The 15,602-nt window shown below is 47.5% G+C and overlaps 1 protein-coding gene across 2 annotated transcripts in view; it reads right to left on the bottom strand.

The window, feature by feature from the left end:
* intu (inturned planar cell polarity protein) overlaps positions 1–15,602 on the bottom strand; it is a 225,415-nt gene that overhangs the window by 55,706 nt on the left and 154,107 nt on the right. For both annotated transcript variants that reach the window (XM_084312228.1, XM_084312227.1), the window contains exons 8-9: positions 8,775–8,958; positions 7,856–7,909 (exon numbers count right to left, since the gene is read on the bottom strand). In XM_084312228.1, coding sequence (XP_084168354.1) covers positions 7,856–7,909; positions 8,775–8,958 — 238 coding nt within the window. The remainder of the gene's footprint in view (positions 1–7,855; positions 7,910–8,774; positions 8,959–15,602) is intronic.

Below are 15,602 nucleotides of genomic sequence, written 5' to 3' on the forward strand. Positions count from 1 at the left end.
TCTTAAATGAAATAATCTTTGGTTGGCTGTTTTAAGTAAATGAGTGGTGTGATGGTCCCAGTTAAGTTTGTTGCTGATGTGTGTTCCTAAGTATTTGAATGTGTCTGTGGCTGAAATGAGTTGGTTATTGATGAGCATGGGTGTTTTGGTGGGTGTGATTTTGCGAAAGTCAATAATGAGTTCCACGGTCTTGTTTTCATTGAGTAACAGGTTATGTTCTTTGCACCATGTGAGTGTTCGCTCCACCTCCAGCCGGTAGTCATCCTCCTTGTTGTTGGAGATCAACCCTAGGATGGTGGTGTCGTCCGCGTATTTAAGGGTTTTGACTGAGGGGGATGCTGAACGGAGGTTGTTAGTGTAGAGGGAAAAAAGCCACGGGGAGAGAACACACCCCTGTGGTACCCCAATGTTGGTGGTCAGAGGGAGAGAGGTGAGGTTGTTGTAGCGGACTACCTGTTTGCGGCCCTTCAGTGTGTCCAGCAACCAGAAACAGAGGGAGGGGGCAATGTTCATGTTGGTCAGGGTTTGGAACAGTATGAGGGGGTCGATGGTGTTGAAGGCACTGCTGAAGTCAATAAAGAGTATCCGGGCGTAACTGTTTTTGGTCTCCAGATGCTGGAGGGTGTAGTGCAGTGCCAGGTTGACTGCATCATCAGTAGACCGGTTTGTGCGATAGGCGAATTGTAGAGGGTCCATCAGGGGGGATGTGAGTGTTTTTAAAACTGACAGGACTATGCGTTCCAGCACCTTCATGGCTACTGCCGTCAAGGCCACGGGTCTATAGTCATTAAGGCTAGATATTTTTCCTTTCTTGGGTATGGGGATGATGATGGATTGTTTGAAGAGGGCTGGGATCTGCATTTGCTGGAGTGAGGTGGTGAAAATGCCAGTGTGATGCCACCTCAGAAGAAGAACCAGTCACATCCACCTCAGAAGAAGAACCAGTCACATCCACCTCAGAAGAAGAACCAGTCACATCCACCTCAGAAGAAGAACCAGTCACATCCACCTCAGAAGAAGAACCAGTCACATCCACCTCAGAAGAAGAACCAGTCACATCCACCTCAGAAGAAGAACCATCCACCTCAGAAGAAGAACCAGTCACATCCACCTCAGAAGAACCAGTCACATCCACCTCAGAAGAAGAACCATCCACCTCAGAAGAAGAACCAGTCACATCCACCTCAGAAGAAGAACCAGTCGCATCTACCTCAGAAGAAGAACCAGTCACATCCACCTCAGAAGAAGAACCAGTCACATCCACCTCAGAAGAAGAACCAGTCACATCCACCTCAGAAGAAGAACCAGTCACATCCACCTCAGAAGAAGAACCAGTCACATCCACCTCAGAAGAAGAACCAGTCACATCCACCTCAGAAGAAGAACCAGTCACATCCACCTCAGAAGAAGAACCAGTCACATCCACCTCAGAAGAAGAACCAGTCACATCCACCTCAGAAGAAGAACCAGTCACATCCACCTCAGAAGAAGAACCAGTCACATCCACCTCAGAAGAAGAACCAGTCACATCCACCTCAGAAGAAGAACCAGTCACATCCACCTCAGAAGAAGAACCAGTCACATCCACCTCAGAAGAACCAGTCACATCCACCTCAGAAGAAGAACCAGTCACATCCACCTCAGAAGAAGAACCAGTCACATCCACCTCAGAAGAAGAACCAGTCACATCCACCTCAGAAGAAGAACCAGTCACATCCACACTCCAAGTGACATGGACTACAAACACATGGGCTTGTCAAATGGCCAACGGGAGTTGTATGGTTTCTTCACTGTAAGGGTTAAATTATATTTGAGGACTGATGTTAAAATAGCTTGCCCGTCATATGGATACTATTAATGACGTTGCCACTGTTATTTTCCTGTTACATTTCTAAATGGACCCATCTCGAACACCGCCCTCGTTCCTTGATCCTCCAATCGCAACTGTTGCTTCTCGAAGCAAGGCAGCTGTGATTGGAGGATCAAGAAAAGGCGGCAGGGTTTGAGACAGGGGTCAACTTGAATCACTGTCCAGTCACGTTGTGACCCGTGGCCCTGCGCCTAGCACGTCAGCCGATATTGGTCCTGCGCGTCAAAACGCTTCGGACACTCCTGTTCTACGGAACAATGTTACACATCTGTAACACGGATGAGGAGAATAAATACAGGATCTGCAAGACGAGGGGAAAAGTGCGAGGATGAGCGCGGACCGCGGACGCTTCTGTTAAAAGGTACAGTGTATTCCTAGTGACAGAGGACTATCTGTGAGGCTGCTGTCTCCCACTTCAATAACCCCGTCTCTCATTTTGTCCTCAGACTACAGGTTAATAGAACCAGGTACTGGTGCAGCCGGGCACAAAGCACAGCCCAGAGACGACTCATTACTTCCTCATTAAATATACACACACAGGGCGCACACACACACACACACACACACACACACACACACACACACACACACACACACACACACACACACACACACACACACACACACACACACACACACACACACACACACACACACACACACACACACACACACACACACACACACACACACACACACACACACACACACACACACACACACACACACACACACACACACACACACACACACACACACACACACACACACACACACACACACCAACCACAATTCCAGAAATAGCCTAACCTTCTCCCCCATCCCGCCCTGCTGAGACGGATGGTATCTCAGTTATGGATATAATTGACCATATTCACACAGCAACTTATGTCACGGGATTCTTTCTGTTCCTAACAGCACCATGAACACCACACCCTCCTGAGTCTCTAAGGAAGACAGTTCATTCTTATGTGCGTTCGCTTCTTCAGTAAACATTGTCGAAGCAGTTTTCTTATCAGTCCTGGACTAGGGTGATGTAATTTATAGGCATGCTGCGACCTCCACCCTTAAATCCTTGGACTCTGTATATCACTCTGCCCTCAAATTCATCACTAATGATAGATACAACACTCATCACTGTGTCCTTTATGAGAAGGTTGGTTGGTCCTCGCTGATGGAGAGGCGCAAAAAACACTGGTATTTGTTCATTTCTAAGGCCCTTATTGATAAGCTACCTCCTTATACTACATAGTTATTGGTACGCTACCTCCTTATACTACATAGTTATTGGTAAGCTACCTCCTTATAGTACATCATTATTGGAATGGGATTTTGGTACTTATGGAACCCGTTCTAGTGAGTGGCTGGTCCTTAACACTTTCAATGCCCAAAACGTGATAAGACGTTTTATCAGCCCAATGCCTGAATGCCCACGACGACAATTATCGCTTTATTCTTTTATTAGCGATCTGAATTCATATTTCATCAACCGAGTCTCCCGTTGGTATGCAGCCCCTGTAGGAGCTCAGATGTGAAAAAACCGCCCCCTATCGTCTCCCAGATGGTAATGCACCCTTTTGGAATGGACTCAATGAAAATGGATACATTTGTACAGTATGTAGCGTTGGATCAATAAAAGCGATCGATTTTTGGAATGGCGATCAGGAATTGGAATGATCTTTTTGGAGAACATCTGATCTGAGGTAAGGAATCTATTTTACAAGTCCTGTCTTGGGATAATCAGAGTTGTATTCGCTGAGATCTCAGCGTTCGCCCTATGTAATAATTCTGTTAATGTGACTGGAGTCTATAGACCCCCATCATCAGCCGATGTTAACTCTATTGATAGGATAGCAGAGTTACTATCTCAGTACTCAAATGTTGAACTGATAGTTCTAGGGGATTTTAATATTGATTGGCTTAGTAATGATTCAAACCATCTTAGAGACATTAGTAGTAGCATTGGCTTATCTCAGTTGGTTACTGAACCCACCAGGCCAAATCTAAAAGATTATTCTAGGTCAAGTATAATTGACTTAATGTTTTCTAATAAGACTGATAAAATTAGTGCTTGTGGTGTTTTTGAATTAGGTGTTAGTGATCACTGTCCTATAGCTTGTGTTAGAAACTCTCGATTAGAGAAATCACAGTCTCGCATTATTAACAAAAGGAATATGAAAAACTTTAGTGATCAGGCTTTTCTAATTGACCTATTCCATAGCGACATCCACTACACATTGGAGATTCCCGATGTCGAAGTAGCACTCAACTTTTTTTCAAAAACCTTTCTCTCAATTGCTAATAAACATGCACCTTATAAAAGGCTTAGAATAAAAAATAGATTAATCCCTTGGTTCACACCTGAATTATCTGCCTTGCTTAAGGAGAGAGATAGAGCCTGGTCACTTGCCAGACGCTCTGGTGGTCACACTGGGCAGCATTTAGACGGCTCAGAAATGAATGTACAGCATCTGTGAGAACGGCTAAAGTTGAGTATCACTTAGAACTAGTAACCAGCTCCTACTCAGATCCTGCTAAATTTTGGAAGGCGGTGAATTTAAATAAGACCAGAACCACAATTTCCCTCCCTACAGAGATTAGAAAGGGTGAATCCTTGATCTCGGAACAAAAAGAGGTCTGTTTAGCCATAAACCAACATTTTATTGAAGCTGGTCATCTATTTGAGAATAGCCATGTAGGGCCACCAGGTGGACAGGATCAGGAGCCCTGTACATTCCCTGTGCAGATGGGACATGATTTTCAGTTTAATTTACAACCCTTGTCTGTAAACTCGGTTCTTGAGGCACTTCAAGCCATTGATACCAGGAAATCAACTGGAGAGGATGGGTTGGATCCTTTTTTCCTCAAACTAGCTGCACCATTGGTTTCAAAGCCAATAACACACATATTTAATCTTTCACTACTAACAGGTGTGGTTCCTGTTGCCTGGAAAACAGCCCATGTGACCCCCTTGCATAAAGGGGGGGATAAAAGTGACCTAAATAATTACAGACCAATCTCCAAGTTATCCTGTCTAGCAAAAATCCTGGAGTCATTGGTAAACAACCAACTTAAAACATTCATCACAAAACACTCTATATTAAACCCACACCAATCTGGTTTTAGAGAAAAACACAGTACAATCTCGGCGGCTACTGTAGTTATAAATGACATTGTATCAGCCCTTGACAAAGGAAAGCATTGTGCTGCCCTGTTTGTAGATTTGTCTAAGGCGTTTGATACTGTTGACCACCTTCTCCTCTTACAAAGATTGCAGAGTGTTGGCTTTGATACAGGTGCTTGCAGTTGGTTTCAAAACTATTTAACAGAAAGATTTCAGTGTGTGAAAATGGGAAATGCCCAATCAGAGCTTCTACCCATCACAAAAGGTGTTCCACAGGGATCAATCCTCGGCCCGGTCTTATTTACCATTTATATGAATAATATTGTCTCATCTCTGAGCAGCTGTCAAAGCCACCTTTACGCGGATGACACAGTTCTCTATTGTACTGCTGATTCTGTGCAACTGGCCACTAAATATTTACAACTCTCCTTTGACGCCCTGCAAGATGCACTTATTAGTCTAAAATTGGTGCTTAATGCCAGTAAAACTAAATTCATGTTGTTTTCCAAAGCCAAAAATATTGTTTATAGTGACTTGCATATATCGACTCTGAACAGTTCTTATATCGAGAGAGTTTCAGAATACAAATACCTTGGTATTTGGATTGATGAAGGACTTACATTTAAATATCATGTGGGCGTTCTCGCCAGTAAATTACGGAAAAAGATTGGCTTTTTGTATAGAAATAGAGCCAACTTCCCTATGATTAGTAGAAAGAGAGTTGTTGAAGCAGTATTCCTATCTGTTTTGGATTACGGAGATGTGATTTATAGACATGCAGCGGCTTCCACTCTTAAGCCCTTAGACTCTGTTTACCATTCAGCCATTAGATTTATCACCGGTGATAGTTATGGTACTCACCATTGTATCCTATATAATAAGGTCGGGTGGGCCTCTCTGGCAGAGAGACGTAAGTTGCATTGCAATCTTTTTATCTATAAAGCCATAATTAGAGATTGTCCAAATTATATTAGTTCTTTATTGGAATGGACCACTGGACCCTGTCGTACACGATCCAGTTTTTGGCTTACACTTAGAGTGCCTAGAGTTTGTACTGAACTTGGTAGATCTGCTTTTGGCTTTTTTGCCCCTACATCATGGAATACCCTGCAGGAAACACTGAAACTAGACACTCTAGTGTCTATGGGTCGGTTTAGAACCTTAATGACCAATCAGGTCACCACAATATGTAATTGTTTTTAAATTATTACCTCTGTTTTAATTTTGAGCTATTTTATTCTTTTTAAAAGATTTTTTATTATTTTTTTTTAATGTATTTTAAAATGTGCTCTCAATTATTCTGATTGTCTGATGTCTTTATATTTATGAACACACTGTGACACTTGTGTATGTAACATCTCGACGGCACTGTAAATGAGTTTAATTACTCAGTGTATTATCGAGTATAAATAAAGATTGAATGAATGTGTGTGTGTGTGTGTGTGTGGGCGATCGCTTTGAGGAAATCAGAGAATCGATTTTTCAGATTGCCTATATAGCGTGCATACGTACACATATACTATCGATAATCTAGCGTTTATTTGAAAACGATTCATAAATAGGCCGAAAAATGACAATGTTTTTGTGTATTCTAGAATATTCCGGTAAAGGGCGATTATCATGGAATTTTTATATTTTCCTTGAAAACGAGGGCTTTTCAAAATGCTATCAAACGAAAATGAACCGATAAAAAAACAATCCGCTTTGACAATGTTGACTGGAAAACAAGTCATTGATAAGCGACGGGCAGATTAGACACATAGCCATAATTTAAAACATAGATTAGGCGTTATTAACGCTAACATTGAAGTGGATGGTGGGCATTCAAGCGGTAAATCAAGATTAAGCTTGGGCTCTGAAAGTGTTAAGGTCCCCTGAGTTTTCTCAGAACAGGGTAAGTCTGGGCGCCCCAGTGGCGAACCACATAACGCGCTGAGTCACGGCACGGCCGACCCGGGTTCGATTCCCGATCCCGTCGTTATTTGTCGAATGTCTTCCCCCCACTCTGTCTCCCGTTTCACCTCTCTCTCTCTCTCTCTCTACTGGACTGCCCAGTAGAATAAAGCGATAAATGCTAAAAAATAAATCTTTACAAAGAACAGGGTAAATCTGCATTTTGCTATGATGCCCCTCTTGCTCATGGAATGAACTCCAACAGTCCTTAAAGCTTGAGCTTCTCCCCTCTGTTGCAGAGTTTAAAACCTCCAACCATTGTCAATCAAGTTGTACATGTTTTAATTTATTGTTATCCTTACTTGTCTTATTGTTATGATTTTATATGCTGTGTGATTTTATATACCTTTTTTTGCTCAACTCTGTATTTACACTCGACATGACTGTAAATGGGGGAAACCTCAGTTGCCTTTGAAAGAAATTAAATGTTTAAAGGTCCCATATTGAGGGGTGCCCTTGATTTGTCGCATGTCCTCCCCACATCTTCTTCCGTTCTCCCTCTCCTCTGTCGGTCTTGTATGGCCAAAAAATTAAGCTGTAAAAAATGCTAAAAACAAATCTTTAAAAAAAAAAGGTCCCATATTGGGAAAGACCCACCTCCTCGGTGCTTGTGCACGTACATTTGGGTCTCTGATGGACCCACTAACACTCAAACTGTGAAATACGACAAGCCGGTCGGATTTTGCACCCACCCCGTACCCACCCGTGCCTTTAAACGAGTCGCTTGGACCTCCGTCTTTACGTGATGTCATGCGAAAAAGCTCATTGCGACGGGTGTCCTTGACCCGCGTGTGTGCGTGTGAAACGCAGGTGTACAAAATGGCGGGTGAGTGGGGGGGGGGGGGGGGGGTTTCAACAAAAAACGTCAAAGACATGTGTATCTTACATCCAGTCTTACTTCGTCTTACCATTTCTCCAAAGTCTGAGGACTCAAAGTCGGACAGAACAGTGTCCACCTCCATCTGTGGACAGAGAGCAGATATAGACACAAGAAGGACATCAACTCATCTGTGGACAGAGAGCAGATATAGACACAAGAAGGACATCAACTCATCTGTGGACAGAGAGCAGATATAGACACAAGAAGGACATCAACTCATCTGTGGACAGAGAGCAGATATAGACACAAGAAGGACATCAACTCATCTGTGGACAGAGAGCAGATATAGACACAAGAAGGACATCAACTCATCTGTGGACAGAGAGCAGATATAGACACAAGAAGGACATCAACTCAGCAGGATGGCAGTAGGATGAATAAACATGTTCAACACAATACACTAGAGGGCAGCAACGGCCTGATTCCATGGTAACCAGCAAAATCACAAACTGATCTATAAATAGCTTGAGATGATATATATATAAAAAGAATAGTATAAAAGAATAGTGTAAAAGAATAGTATCACTCAAACTCTAGTAGTACCCAGCAAGTCATCACATAATTGACCTATCTCAAACCTCGCCCCCTTTTATTTTTCTTGCTGTGATTGGAGAATCAAGAAAAGAGGGTGGAGTTTGAGATAGGTCAATTGACCTATTCCACTATGATGTAAATAGATGAAGGCATTATTTCAGTAAATGCCACTCTCTCTCATAGGAAAGAACAGAAGCTGGGTTCAAATGAACCTTCGTACACTCATTTTAGTCTCAGTGATGTGAAGTGACCGAAACCATCTGGCAAACAGCCGTCGCAATAGCTGAAAATAACACAACCGCATTTTGTCTAGGAACACCCCTCCACGAGATGTTCTATTTACATAGCAACGCAACATAAGACAGTTTAATCTTAATATACACAAACACACACATACACATACACACACACACCTTGATCTCAGGAGGCAGGGTGAGCCAACGGACCGCCGGCAGTCCGTCCAGAAAGAGGGTCCCAGAGACATCAGGGAGCGGGGCAGATGAGCTGTCAGTCAAGCGAGAGGGCTGGATGAGCTGCTGGAAGAACAGGCAGAAGAAATGGTCCAGTCTGGGAGCATGGTCCGCCTGGCAGAACGCCCTGGGGAGGACAGCAAGAAGCCAGGCTCAGGTTGATGGATAGATTGGTGTGTGTGTGTGTGTTGTCGCTGGGTGGGTGGGGAAAAAAGAAGATGGAATGATTAACCCTTTTCACTACCTCACTACAGAAAGTTAACCTTTCACTACTGTGGGGCGACAGTGGCTCGGGAGGTAGAGCAGTCGTCTGGTTTTCCGAGAGGTTCCCGGTTCGATTCCCGCTCCTCCCGGGCAGCGTGTCGAAGTGTCCTTGAGCAAGACACTTAACCCCTAATTTCTCCTGATGAGCAGGTTGGCATCTTTCATGGTTGCTTCCACCGTGTCGGTATGCAAGTGAATGGGTGAAATGTGAGTAACAAAAAATTGTAAAGCGCTTTGGATAAAAGCACTATATAAATGCAGCCTTTCACTACCACACTACAGAAGGTTAACCTTTCACTACCACACTACAGAAGGTTAACCTTTCACTACCACACTACAGAAGGTTAACCTTTCACTACCACACTACAGAAGGTTAACCTTTCACTACCACACTACAGAAGGTTAACCTTTCACTACCACACTACAGAAGGTTAACCTTTCACTACCACACTACAGAAGGTTAACCTTTCACTACCACACTACAGAAGGTTAACCTTTCACTACCACACTACAGACGGTTAACCTTTCACTACCACTACAGGCGGTTAACCTTTCACTACCACACTACAGAAGGTTAACCTTTCACTACCACACTACAGAAGGTTAACCTTTCACTGCCACACTACAGAAGGTTAACCTTTCACTACCACACTACAGAAGGTTAACCTTTCACTACCACACTACAGACGGTTAACCTTTCACTACCACTACAGGCGGTTAACCTTTCACTACCACACTACAGAAGGTTAACCTTTCACTACCACACTACAGAAGGTTAACCTTTCACTACCACACTACAGAAGGTTAACCTTTCACTACCACACTACAGGTTAACCTTTCACTACCACACTACAGAAGGTTGACCATTTCACTACCACACTACAGGTTAACCTTTCACTACCACACTACAGAAGGTTGACCATTTCACTACCACTACAGAAGGTTAACCAAAAAAACAAACTTCAGACAGCTCAAAACAAATTAATGAGAGTAGTCCTTAAGCTACCTCCACGCACTCACCTAGGGCCAACTTTCTTTAGGCAACTAAACTGGCTTCCGGTCAATAAAAGGGTAATTCACATCAAATTAGGTCTCACACACAAGATAGTTCAAAATACAGGTCCGAAATATCTATCTAATTATTTTAATCGATTCCGTGACAATCATTCATACTAGAAGGAGCAGTACGGATTTTATTCTGCCAAAATGTACCTCCCTAATGGGCACAAATACTTTTTTATATTCTGCAGCACTGGAGTGGAACAAGCTTCCAGTGGCCCTGAAAAACATCGAAGAGGGGGGACGTTTTAGACGTGCCACAAAGAAATGGCTAGCCAGTGAAGTATAGAATAGCCACGTCTAGGAAGGAGAGGGTAGGGAGTGTTTTTATGGGGTTGCTATATGTTTTATTATGATGCTCTGTTTTTTATTATGATGATCTATGTTTTATTATGATGCTCTATGTTTTATTATGATGCTCTGTTTTAGTATGTTTTATTATGATGCTCTATGTTTATGATGTCTGTCCATGTCCAAAATAAGGGACCATGATGGAAATAAGTGCTTGCACTTTCTCATGTTTTTATCCCTTGGATGCCGTCTTTTACTCCACGATAAAAATTAATCAATCAATCAAACCTTTCACTACCACACTACAGAAGGTTAACCCTTTCACTACCACACTACAGAATGTTAACCCTTTCACTACCACACTACAAAAGGTTAACCCTTTCACTACCACACTACAAAAGGTTAACCCTTTCACTACCACTACAGACGGTTAACCCTTTCACTACCACTACAGACGGTTAACCCTTTCACTATCACACTACAGACGGTTAACTTGAAAAACACATGGGGCAGTATAATCCAAGCCTGGTTTATCCAGTCGTATGCTCAGTACTTCACATGCATGTTCGCTAAAACCTTTAGCGAACGAAAAGGCATGTTTGGTACTGAGCAATACAAGACTACTGATTATACTGGATTATACTGCACCATGTGTTTGAGAGTTTAATAATAATAATAATAATAATAATAATAATAATAATAATAATAATAATAATAATAATAATAATAATAATAATGGATTGGATTTATATAGCGCTCTTCGTGACACCCCAGTGACCCAAGAGCGCTTAGAGTCCATTATTCGTTCATACACAGTCATACCGGTGGTGGTAAGCTACAATTGCAGCCAGAGCTGCCCTGAGGCAGACTCACGGAAGCGTGGCGAATAATCATCGCCTACGGCCCCTCCGACCACCACCAACATTCACACATGCATACACATTCATACGAGGCAAGTAGGTTAAGTGTCTTGCCCAAGGACACAACGGCAGTGGGATGGACATGGGCTTGAGCGGGATTCGAACCACCAACCCTTCGATCATTGGACGACCCGCTCTACCCCTGAGCCACGCCGCCCCACTAGTTTGTAAACGGATGTTTTGTAATAGCTTTCCTGTTGTTAAATTCTGTTCAACGTGGAGGCTTGCGATAAAAACTAGGGATGTCCGAACAAATTCTGATTTTATTTATTGTCAAAAGTATGCATAATGTTGTGTTAATTCCACAACAAGAGATATGTAATGTTAATTACCTGAAATTATTCAGTTTTTTGAAACCCTGCATATATCGGTATCGGTTGATATCGATTGATATCGGTATCGGAAATTAAGAGTTGGACAATATCGGTATATCGGTAAAAAAGCCAATATCGAGCATCCCTAATAAAAACAAAGGTTTCTTCAGGAATGCAAGGCAACACAGGGTGAGTAATGGATATAGAGGAGCAGGGAGAGAGACAGGAAGACGGGTGGAGCGAGAGGAGCAGGGAGAAAGACAGGAAGACGGGTGGAGCGAGAGGAGCAGGGAGAGAGACAGGAAGACGGGTGGAGCGAGAGGAGCAGGGAGAGAGACAGGAAGACGGGTGGAGCGAGAGGAGCAGGGAAAGAGACAGGAAGACGGGTGGAGCGAGAGGAGCAGGGAGACAGGAAGACGGGTGGAGCGAGAGGAGCAGGGAGACAGGAAGACGGGTGGAGCGAGAGGAGCAGGGAGAGAGACAGGAAGACGGGTGGAGCGAGAGGAGCAGGGAGAGAGACAGGAAGACGGGTGGAGCGAGAGGAGCAGGGAAAGAGACAGGAAGACGGGTGGAGCGAGAGGAGCAGGGAGACAGGAAGACGGGTGGAGCGAGAGGAGCAGGGAGACAGGAAGACGGGTGGAGCGAGAGGAGCAGGGAGAGAGACAGGAAGACGGGTGGAGCGAGAGGAGCAGGGAGAGAGACAGGAAGACGGGTGGAGCGAGAGGAGCAGGGAGAGAGACAGGAAGACGGGTGGAGCGAGAGGAGCAGGGAAAGAGACAGGAAGACGGGTGGAGCGAGAGGAGCAGGGAGAGAGACAGGAAGACGGGTGGAGCGAGAGGAGCAGGGAGAGAGACAGGAAGACGGGTGGAGCGAGAGGAGCAGGGAGAGAGACAGGAAGACGGGTGGAGCGAGAGGAGCAGGGAGAGAGACAGGAAGACGGGTGGAGCGAGAGGAGCAGGGAGAGAGACAGGAAGACGGGTGGAGCGAGAGGAGCAGGGAGACAGGAAGACGGGTGGAGCGAGAGGAGCAGGGAGAGAGACAGGAAGACGGGTGGAGCGAGAGGAGCAGGGAGAGAGACAGGAAGACGGGTGGAGCGAGAGGAGCAGGGAGACAGGAAGACGGGTGGAGCGAGAGGAGCAGGGAGAGAGACAGGAAGACGGGTGGAGCGAGAGGAGCAGGGAGAGAGACAGGAAGACGGGTGGAGCGAGAGGAGCAGGGAGACAGGAAGACGGGTGGAGCGAGAGGAGCAGGGAGACAGGAAGACGGGTGGAGCGAGAGGAGCAGGGAGACAGGAAGACGGGTGGAGCGAGAGGAGCAGGGAGAGAGACAGGAAGACGGGTGGAGCGAGAGGAGCAGGGAGAGAGACAGGAAGACGGGTGGAGCGAGAGGAGCAGGGAGAGAGACAGGAAGACGGGTGGAGCGAGAGGAGCAGGGAGACAGGAAGACGGGTGGAGCGAGAGGAGCAGGGAGAGAGACAGGAAGACGGGTGGAGCGAGAGGAGCAGGGAGAGAGACAGGAAGACGGGTGGAGCGAGAGGAGCAGGGAGACAGGAAGACGGGTGGAGCGAGAGGAGCAGGGAGAGAGACAGGAAGACGGGTGGAGCGAGAGGAGCAGGGAGAGAGACAGGAAGACGGGTGGAGCGAGAGGAGCAGGGAGAGAGACAGGAAGACGGGTGGAGCGAGAGGAGCAGGGAGAGAGACAGGAAGACGGGTGGAGCGAGAGGAGCAGGGAGACAGGAAGACGGGTGGAGCGAGAGGAGCAGGGAGAGAGACAGGAAGACGGGTGGAGCGAGAGGAGCAGGGAGACAGGAAGACGGGTGGAGCGAGAGGAGCAGGGAGAGAGACAGGAAGACGGGTGGAGCGAGAGGAGCAGGGAAAGAGACAGGAAGACGGGTGGAGTGAGAGGAGCAGGGAGACAGGAAGACGGGTGGAGCGAGAGGAGCAGGGAGAGAGACAGGAATACGGGTGGAGCGAGAGGAGCAGGGAGACAGGAATACGGGTGGAGCGAGAGGAGCAGGGAGAGAGACAGGAAGACGGGTGGAGCGAGAGGAGCAGGGAGAGAGACAGGAAGACGGGTGGAGCGAGAGGAGCAGGGAGAGAGACAGGAAGACGGGTGGAGCGAGAGGAGCAGGGAGAGAGACAGGAAGACGGGTGGAGCGAGAGGAGCAGGGAAAGAGACAGGAAGACGGGTGGAGCGAGAGGAGCAGGGAGAGAGACAGGAAGACGGGTGGAGCGAGAGGAGAAGAGTAAGAGACAGGAAGACGGGTGGAGCGAGAGGAGCAGGGAGAGAGACAGGAAGACGGGTGGAGCGAGAGGAGCAGGGAGACAGGAAGACGGGTGGAGCGAGAGGAGCAGGGAAAGAGACAGGAAGACGGGTGGAGCGAGAGGAGCAGGGAGAGAGACAGGAAGACGGGTGGAGCGAGAGGAGCAGGGAGAGAGACAGGAAGACGGGTGGAGCGAGAGGAGCAGGGAAAGAGACAGGAAGACGGGTGGAGCGAGAGGAGCAGGGAGAGAGACAGGAAGACGGGTGGAGCGAGAGGAGCAGGGAGACAGGATGACGGGTGGAGCGAGAGGAGCAGGGAGACAGGAAGACGGGTGGAGCGAGAGGAGTAGGGAGACAGGAAGACGGGTGGAGCGAGAGGAGCAGGGAGACAGGAAGACGGGTGGAGCGAGAGGAGCAGGGAGAGAGACAGGAAGACGGGTGGAGCGAGAGGAGCAGGGAGACAGGAAGACGGGTGGAGCGAGAGGAGCAGGGAGAGAGACAGGAAGACGGGTGGAGCGAGAGGAGCAGGGAGACAGGAAGACGGGTGGAGCGAGAGGAGCAGGGAAAGAGACAGGAAGACGGGTGGAGCGAGAGGAGCAGGGAGACAGGAAGACGGGTGGAGCGAGAGGAGCAGGGAAAGAGACAGGAAGACGGGTGGAGCGAGAGGAGCAGGGAGAGAGACAGGAAGACGGGTGGAGCGAGAGGAGCAGGGAGAAAGACAGGAAGACGGGTGGAGCGAGAGGAGCAGGGAGACAGGAAGACGGGTGGAGCGAGAGGAGCAGGGAGAGAGACAGGAAGACGGGTGGAGCGAGAGGAGCAGGGAAAGAGACAGGAAGACGGGTGGAGCGAGAGGAGCAGGGAGACAGGAAGACGGGTGGAGCGAGAGGAGCAGGGAAAGAGACAGGAAGACGGGTGGAGCGAGAGGAGCAGGGAGAGAGACAGGAAGACGGGTGGAGCGAGAGGAGCAGGGAGAGAGACAGGAAGACGGGTGGAGCGAGAGGAGCAGGGAGACAGGAAGACGGGTGGAGCGAGAGGAGCAGGGAGAGAGACAGGAAGACGGGTGGAGCGAGAGGAGCAGGGAGAGAGACAGGAAGACGGGTGGAGCGAGAGGAGCAGGGAGAGAGACAGGAAGACGGGTGGAGCGAGAGGAGCAGGGAGAGAGACAGGAAGACGGGTGGAGCGAGAGGAGCAGGGAGACAGGAAGACGGGTGGAGCGAGAGGAGCAGGGAGAGAGACAGGAAGACGGGTGGAGCGAGAGGAGCAGGGAGACAGGAAGACGGGTGGAGCGAGAGGAGCAGGGAGACAGGAAGACGGGTGGAGCGAGAGGAGCAGGGAGAGAGACAGGAAGACGGGTGGAGCGAGAGGAGCAGGGAAAGAGACAGGAAGACGGGTGGAGTGAGAGGAGCAGGGAGACAGGAAGACGGGTGGAGCGAGAGGAGCAGGGAGAGAGACAGGAATACGGGTGGAGCGAGAGGAGCAGGGAGACAGGAAGACGGGTGGAGCGAGAGGAGAAGAGTAAGAGACAGGAAGACGGGTGGAGCGAGAGGAGCAGGGAGAGAGACAGGAAGACGGGTGGAGCGAGAGGAGCAGGGAGACAGGAAGACGGGTTTTGCGAGAGGAGCAGGGAGAGAGACAGGAAGACGGGTTTTGCGAGAGGAGCA

The sequence above is a fragment of the Notolepis coatsorum genome, assembly GCF_963971535.1.
Source record: "Notolepis coatsorum genome assembly, chromosome: 4".
NCBI classification, from domain to species: domain Eukaryota; kingdom Metazoa; phylum Chordata; class Actinopteri; order Aulopiformes; family Paralepididae; genus Notolepis; species Notolepis coatsorum.